The sequence below is a fragment of the Gastrolobium bilobum genome, unplaced genomic scaffold (genome assembly GCF_033153095.1).
Source record: "Gastrolobium bilobum isolate Gb01-03AN ecotype WA unplaced genomic scaffold, APGP_CSIRO_Gbil_v1 utg3711, whole genome shotgun sequence".
NCBI classification, from domain to species: Eukaryota; Viridiplantae; Streptophyta; class Magnoliopsida; order Fabales; family Fabaceae; genus Gastrolobium; species Gastrolobium bilobum.
In genome coordinates this window covers 295276-304217 of record NW_026899314.1, presented here as the reverse complement: position 1 = coordinate 304217, position 8942 = coordinate 295276, and the positions used below count along the sequence as shown (strand labels likewise).

At 32.1% G+C, this 8942-nt stretch overlaps 1 protein-coding gene across 1 annotated transcript; it reads left to right on the top strand.

The window, feature by feature from the left end:
* Positions 1-952: 952 nt before the first annotated feature.
* LOC133289419 (uncharacterized) lies at positions 953-2190 on the top strand. The gene is made up of 2 exons (XM_061487347.1): positions 953-1026; positions 1602-2190. The coding sequence occupies exons 1-2, from the start codon at positions 953-955 to the stop codon at positions 2188-2190; spliced, it is 663 nt and encodes a 220-aa protein (XP_061343331.1).
* The last annotated feature ends 6752 nt before the right edge of the window (positions 2191-8942 follow it).

Here is an 8942-nt window from a genome sequence, read left to right as displayed (position 1 = left end):
ATTTGTTTAAATCTGTCTTATTGTTTAAATTTTGCCCCATTCTCTCTGTCCACTTGCGAACCAGTTATACCAAAATAATAGACTTCTTTTTTCTTATCATTATTTTTAATTGTCAAATATGTGTTGCTTTAATTGTCAAATTGTCAAATATGTACTGCATACAAATTGACATGTAGGTTGAAAAAGTATGGGCAAGGGCAAGGATAAACAGAAAAGTATAGACGTGTTCTTTAAAAAGAAAGTAGCCTCCGAAAAAGAATCAAGTGATGCTCCTCCGAACATAATTTCTAAAAGTGATGCACCTTCTCATGTGCAACCTCCTTCCAAGTGTCGTAGAATTGAACACACTGACGATATTATTATAGTCAAAAATAAAATTTGTGAACGTGATCCAGGAAAGCGTAAGACAATTTGGGAATATCAGCTAATGAAGTGGATGAGATAAGTAGATCTTATTTAATGGTTGGGCCATACTAACCTCAATGCTCCTATCCATTTTCAAAGGAAAAACATCCTCGACGTTTTCAAGCTTCTTGGTTCAAAGAATTTTCTTCATGGCTTGAGTATTCACCTGCTATAGATGCTGCATTTTGTTTACCATGCTATCTTTTCACTACAAAGGTCGGTGGGCGACATGGTTGGAATGCATTCACAATTAAAGGTTTTAAACTTGGAAAAGAGTTCATAGTGGAAAGAATTGTGCTTTTCTAAGTCATATGGGAGATGATCCTTGTTCACAACATACTAATGCACTCATCTCATGTGTAGACTTAATGAATCAGTCTTGTCATATTGATAAAGTTATGCATGCTCAAAGCTCCCAACAAATTGAAAAAATAGGCTGCGTGTTAAGACTTCAATTGATGTTGCTCGTTGGCTTGCTTTTCAAGGATGTGCTTTTAGAGGGCATGATGAGACTATTAATTCAAGAAATAGTGGTAATTTTATTGAAATGATTAAACTTTTGGCATCTTACAATGAAAAAGTTGCAGATGTTGTTCTAAAGAATGCTCATTTGACAGCCAAGTATACCTTACCTCAAATACAAAAGGAGATTTTATATGTTCTAGCAAACAAAGTGTGAAAACAGATTCGCAAAGATATTGGGGACTCTAAGTTTTGTATTATCGTGGATGAAGCACGTGATGAATCCAAAAGAGAAGAAATGGCTCTTGTCTTGAGATTTGTTGACTAAGATGGTTTCATAAAAGAGAGATTTTTTGATCTTTATCATGTTCAAGATACATCTTCTATGCCACTTAAAAATGCTATTAGTGAAATACTCTCACATCATTGCCTTGATATCCAGAATATCCGTGGCCAAGGATATGATGGTGCTAGTAATATGCATGGTGAATGGAATGAATTGCAAACATTATTTCTTGATGAATGTCCTTGTGCTTATTATGTGCATTGTTTTGCTCATCGATTACAATTATCCTTGATTGCTGCTTCTAAGCGTTATGATCAATTCCAAGCTGCCTAAGTTTCTGAATTTGAACATCTGCAGGCTATTGGTGAGCTTAAAACTGGTACATGTTCTAACCAAATAGGTACATTAAAGATACTATATGGGGTTCTCATTTTTATTCTATATGCAGTCTTCAACGAGGGTATAATGAATTGTGTTCAGTACTTGAAAAAATTCGTAGTGAAGGATCAAATTACTCTCAAAGAGAAGATGCTACTGCAGCTTATAAGATGATCACTTCTTTTGAGTTTATCTTTAATTTACTTTTGATGAAGGAGATCATGGGCATCACTGAAATTCTTTGTCAAGCATTACAACAAAAATCTCAAGATATTTTGAATGATATGCAATTAGTTTCAAGTACAAAGGAACTTATTCAAGAATTGCGAGATGATGGTTGGAAAAGAATACTTGAAAGTGTTGTTAATTTCTCCAAGCTTTATGAAATAGATATTCCAAATCTTGATGCTCAATATATTGAAGGTCGTGGCCATCGACAACATGATCAAATAACTATTGAGCATCACTATCATTTTGATATCTTTAATTCAACAATTGACTTTCAATTACAAGAGTTAGATAGAAGGTTTACTGAGCAAACAATGAAACTTTTATCACTTAGCTCTTCATTAGATCCAAAGAATGGTTACAAAGCATTTAATGTTGATGATATTTGTAGCCTTGCAGAGAAATATTATCCTCTTGATTTTTCTGAGTAAGAGAGAATTAGTTTGAATTGTCAATTGAAGCATTTCCACAAAGACATCCTAAAAAATCCAGAACTTCAAAATTTATCTTCAATTTCTGAGTTGTGTCAAGGATTAGCCAAGACAGGAAATTCAAATTCCTATCATTTGGTTGATAGGCTAATTTGTCTTATCTTAACATTACCAGTTTCAACAGCAAGTAGTGAGCGTGCATTCTCAGCAATGAAAATTGTGAAAATAAGGCTTCGAAACAAAATGGAGAATGACTTTCTTGCAAATAATTTGGTTGTGTATACTGAAAGAGAGATTGCTGAAAATTTTACTACAGATTCTATCCTTGAAGATTTCGTCAATTTAAAAGAGCGTCGTATACAATTTTAGGTATACAATTTTTTGATTATATTTAAATTATTTATTAAATGTTATTATACATATAGTTATTATATTTGTGTATATTCATATCCACAGGATAATGCTTGGTTCATTACTTATTATGCCGTGGGAGGAAAGTGCAACTCTTATGTTTGAAATACTTACCGAAAAGGTTAGTGCCTTTTTATATATTTGCTTTGATATATAATCGTTTACAATTGTTCATTTTAATTTTCAATGTTATGTGACATTATTTAGTAAATAATTTAGATAAGTATGCTTGAATTCATAGTAAATTTTTTCCTAATAAATTTATGCAATTATGATAAACATTTTAATAATTTAATATATCAAATTTTTTGGCCATGGCTAAAATTTAATCCTGGCTCCGCCACTGCTAGTTTGTATATAGTGTATGGTTTTAATAGTCCGGTTCGAGTATGGTCTTATGTATATTGGCGGAGCTGGCCTCTAATTTGAGCTCAGGCCAAAAAATTATATATGTATTTGTTTTTCTTAATTTTAGTTAGTTCATATCATAATATATTTAAATTATATTAATTACAGAGCACTTGAGCAGGCAACACTAAGAAGAATTATAATTTTATTAAATATTTTCTAATTTTACTAAAAAGTATTTTATTTTTTTTATACAAGTGAAAATTGAACACATAACCTAATACAAGTATACAACTTACCCAATTTTAAGTTTTAGATAAGGTCAAATTATAAATGGTAGCCCGAGCCAAATTCTAAATTAACTCATGCCAAATTATAATTAATTATATAATTATATATAATAAGTATAATTTGTTAAAATTTAGCCAAGCCACACCCAGCTTATATGTGGCTCCGCCACTACTTATATACCGGGAAATAGGGGTGAAACTTGGCCGGGCCAGCCTACAGGGGCCGACGGCTCGTCCTATGTCAAGCTAGACCTGACCTAGTACATTTCGTAAAATAGGCAGGGCTTGCCGGCTTGGGCCTTGAAAAATCTTGTTTAATAAATAGGCTGTAGACCCACTTTAACAAGACCTGACATATAAGCCTACAGGTCGGCCTATATTATACTTTTTATTTTAAATAAAATAAAATAGAATAAGTATGTGTTGAAGAAAAAAACAAAATATATAAATTTAATCAATTGCAATTGTTTATGACTTAATTATATTTGATTATATTTTAATAGAAATCTGACTTTATTTCTTATGTAGAAGGAACCAACATCTCAACATGTTAGATTGTGTATATGAATATATTGAAAGATTTTTGGGAGATGTTATACTTACTACAAGCGTCATATTGTGTTTGTTGGATTCATGTAGTTATTTTAATTTACATAATATGGATTTGTTTGTTGGATCTGATAAAATATATGTTATTTAATTTGAGCATTTTGCTTTTGAAAGTGACTTATGATTCTGTTTGGATATTTTGCGAAGTTGATTCATGATTTTGCTTGGAAGTTAAAAATTAACAGGCTAAGCCAGACCATTTACTTTTTTTATAAACGGATCAAGTCAGGCTAACGGTTAGACTCTTACTATGCTTGGGCTAGGCTAAATTGAATTTTTTTGACATAAACTTGAACTTTTCGAGACAAAACTTGACCTAACTCAACCCACTTTCACCCCTACCGAAAAACATGTCATTGCAAAGTATGAATTACATATATTCAATAATACAGGGAGCAGCTCTTCAACACCATGTCTTAATTAATTTCAAGACCTTTGATTAAGGAAAATAAATTCCTTATCATTAACCATGATTGTTGGTTGATAGCTGGCGAACCATATTGGTTAAGGTTTAAGCATTTTTGTTTTTGTTTTAAGAAAAATGGTGCCCGCAACTTTGCTGATATTCATATTTTGTCAAATATATTATTTAATTAGGAGTATTCGTGATTTTGGATCATTCAAGTTATAACTTATCAGGAAGGAAGCCATTTGAACCGATACAATTAGTTTTTATACGTTAGAAATCTTCAGGTTAAACTTTGACTGTAGAACCCAAGTGCTTCAATCTAGGTATGGGAATTAAGCGTACCTTTAGTCAAAGTTATAGTTAGTCAAATTTATATTTTCCAACCATAACGAAGTACGACAATCCTACTTGAGCTTTTGTACACCACATGACACATATTCAGCAAATATGGGTGCTCAGTTTACTTATAGTACATTTGAATTCTGCCCAATTTTGGTATATTATACAAGTCATAGTGTATGATATGAAGGCAACCATGGGACAATCAAAGCGATTCATATCTATAGTCACGTGTCAAAAAAATTTAAATAGTTTATTAATAAATATTTACAAAAATATAGTTATTTTAAATATAAATATAAATTTATAGCACTCAAACACATCCTATAGAGGGGGCGACCAATTGAAGAGAGACACTTTACAAAGTGAGCATGTTTTATGAGAGACACACTCCCCACAAGGAGAGTGACTCACCAGATGCTGACACGTGGCACAAAAAGTCAATAATTTGACTGTAAAACTTTGAAATTTTTTGACTTAGGTATTCGAATTAAGTATTTTTTTATTTCACATAACTTTTCAAGATCTACGCAATGACATTCTATTTGTCATATTTTGTCTCTCACAAAAAAAATTCAAACTTACAATAATGATACTATAAGAACATTTAAACCCAGATTAATAAAGAGAAAATCACTGTCACGATTAGAAACATTCCTAGTAAATATCCTTATGATTATGGTATCATTATTGCAAATTGAAATTATATTTATAGGAGACGAAACTTCAACTTAAATAACATCGTTCACATTCGCAGATATAAAATATGCAAAACATATTTTTTTTTTTTACCAAGTCCCCTCCAGGACTTGCCAGACTTGCCAACACGTTCGTCTCAAAAAGTTATGCAGGACCATAATCATAAGGATCTTTACTATGAATGTTACTAATCATGATAATGATTTTCTCTTTATTAATTTGGGTTTAAACGTTCTTATAGTATCATTATTGTAAATTCAAACTTTTTATGAGAGACAAAATATGACAAATGTAATGTCATTGCATAAATTTTGAAAACTTGTGCGAAATCAAATTTTTTTTTACTTAATTTGGACACTCAAGTCAAAAGTTATGGACTTTCAAAAATTTTATAGTCAAATTGTTAACTTTTTGTGTCATGTGTCAACATCTAGTGAGTCACGCCCTTTGTTGAGAGTGTCTCTCTCCTAAAACACGTCCTTTATGGAGAGTGTCTCTCTCTAACGAGTCATACCTTATGTGGGACATGTTTGAGTGCTATGACTTTATATTTACATTTAAAATGACTATATTTTCATCAATATTTATTAAAAAAATAATATTTAATTCTTTTTGCCATAGATTTCTTAACATATTTTATTTAAGGGTTTTATAAGAGTTATGTTGTAGGAAAAGTGATTGTGTAATGTTATAGAGATTCGTTTTGCGTACCTTAATTTTTTATTTATTTTTTTGTTTTAAAAAATGTGGGCCCCACAAAATGTTGTGAGGGTAGGAAAGTTTGTTGTGTTATATGTTAAAGGATAAAACGAAAACGCTTTATTTAATTATTTGTGCCAAAAAAAAAATAATTAAACCTATGAGTCTGTCATTCTTCGCTTACTTCTGACGCCCAATTTAATGCACTTAAATCTGAGCACCATCTGACAGCTGCAAGTTTAGTCATCCAATTGATGAATGCTTTTTAGGTGCATCAGTCGTTCGTGCTACGTTCATTAAAAAAAAGGTAAATATCTTTTTTGGTCTTCAGCAAATTTCACGATGCCCGTTTTAGTCCCTAGCAAATAAAAAGGTCCATCGTGGTCCTTGAAAAATTCAAAATGGATCCATTTAGTTGAAATTGTGGTCCCTCACAAATTCAAAAAAGATCTATATTAGTCCCTAAAAATTAAATTGAGTCCATTTTGAATTTTTTAGGGACCACGATGAGCCTTTTTATTTGCTAGGGACTAAAGCAGGTATCATAAAATTTATTGAGGATCAAAAAAGGTATTTACTCTTAAAAAAAATACACATAAATTAAATTTTTTTTTCTCTGTTATACAATTTACACATTTTCTCTCCGTCGCACTGGCTAAGTGGTGCGATGGTAGCACCTTAAAAATTTTCTCAATTGAGTAGCATATGAGAGGTGCGAGAATTAATCTAGTAGTTAAAGAAGTGTGTTCCTCCTATTTTATTTTATCCACTTTAAGAGTTTGTTTGGATCAAAGGTTTAAGTTCTGTCTCAAATAAATTTTTAATTTTTTTTTTCAAGTCAGAGGACGTGTCTCTTTTTTCGGAGGAATGATTGATCTCATCCTTCATTTGATAGTGAAACTCAATGCATTCACTATTTTAATAAGAGATAGTTTTCAGGCCGCACTCCAAGAACAAAATGATCAAAGAGATTAATGAAAATATCCTCCAAATTATACAAAAAAATAATAATATGCTCCCCTTATTTTATTTTATCTTCGCATCCTCCGTCCTTTAATTATTTAGATATTCAACATTTACAATAAAAATAATAAAAAAAATTAATCACAGCAATCCATCATCAAAATTGTTCTATAGTTATTTATTTGGATGAACTTCTAAAAGAAAATCTCCTGATTTTTTTAAAAAAAATAAAAACTATTTGTATATGGATGTATTAATTAATAAAAAAACTACAGATTATTATAAGAACCTGAGATCAGGTATCATCTTCCCCATCCCATCCCTCTCTGTTGAGGGAAAACATTCACAGATAAAATCTGAAAATTTCAGTAGATCATAATAAGACAAAAAGAGAAAAAGAGAAAAAAAAAACCTTATTCGATAATCTTTGAACTTCTTCCCAATATTGTAACAATATATTTAAAAACTCAAAAATCTCTTTATGCAATTTTAATTTGTGCTTTTTATAGTGCTTTAATTTTTAGCAAATTCATTCAAACAAGTTAAAAATATACAAAGTATTTATTCTTTTTGAAAAAAAAATATATTCAAAATTGCATATCTAAATGAGTTCATAGAAGCTATATCAAATATATCATTATCATACAGTCAAAAAATAACGGAAAAAAAAACTTGCTTAATTTGAGGAATCAAATTTTATTATTTTCATCCTTTTCAATTCCTTTTTTCTATTTCTCAAGCCATAAAAGGAGGAAACGAGCGTAATAGCAACTTTTTTTTTTTTTTGGTAAGCGTGTAATAGCAACTTTCTACCAACTCCTGAGCCAAGCTAAATTACAAGGATCCTCTAATAACTCATGAGTTGTTCCTTGTTTATCAGTGTAATTAATCGTATCATGGGCTCTTAGAATCCTGAGTAATTCTCGTTATGCAAATCTGAGTTACAATGGAAGGATTTCACCTTATATACATCAAGCCAAAACGCACATTCTATTGATGGCGGTAAAGAATAACTATCAGTAAACTGCAACTAACTAACAATAAGAAAACTGATGCCAGCTCATAGGCAAACAGAATTAGTTAGAATCATCCACGTGTATTTTAACATCCACGTGTTCTATAGCTGAATTGGAGTATGGTAACAGCCCCCCGCAAGTGGGACGATGGACATCCAGAAGACCCAACTTGGAGACGGCTTGCTGAAATGCAGAAACATACAAAGGTTTCGCAAAAAGATCAGCTACCTGGTTTGCTGAGGAAACATGCAATAAATGAATTAAGCCTTGAACCACTTTCTCACGAACAACATGACAATCCAATTCAACATGTTTGGTGCGCTCATGGAACGTGGGATTGTGAGCCAAATATAAGGCTGAAGCATTATCACAATAAACTGCCGAAGCCTTGGACAAAGGGAAATGTAAATCAGCAAGAAGATAAGAAAGCCATTGAACCTCACACGAAAGGCTGGCCAAAGCTCGATATTCAGCTTCACAAGAAGAACGAGAGACAACAGTTTGCTTTTTGGATTTCCATGAAATGAGTGCTGAACCAAGAAATACACAATTCCCTGTAATGGAGCGTCTTGTATCAGGGCAAGAATCCGAATCAGAATTACCAGACAGCTTCAAGTCATTGGCATGAGGAAAGAAAAGACCAGAAGCAGGAGAGTTCTTTATGTAGCGAAGAACTCGAGAGGCAGCAGCTTGATGAATATCAGTAGGAGAAGAGATGAACTGACTTAACTGTTGAACGGAGAAAGCAATGTCTGGTCTTGTTGTGGTAAGGTAAAGAAGTCGTCCAACAAGACGACGATAAGAGGAAGGATCAGATAGCAAAGTCCCCATATCACGTTTAAGCTTAAGGGAAGCATCCAATGGAGTGGAGGCGGACTTTGCAACAAGCAAACCAGAATCAGAGCGAAGTTCCAACGCATACTTGCGTTCGTTAACAACAATTCCCTTTGAGGAACGAGAAATCTCAAG

Bases quoted from the DNA above. Each gene is read 5' to 3' on its own strand.
- LOC133289419 (XM_061487347.1), top strand. From the start codon at position 953: ATGATTAAACTTTTGGCATCTTACAATGAAAAAGTTGCAGATGTTGTT. The intron at 1,027-1,601 runs GTATACCTTACC...TTCTATATGCAG, and splicing joins AATGCTCATTTGACAGCCAA to TCTTCAACGAGGGTATAATG.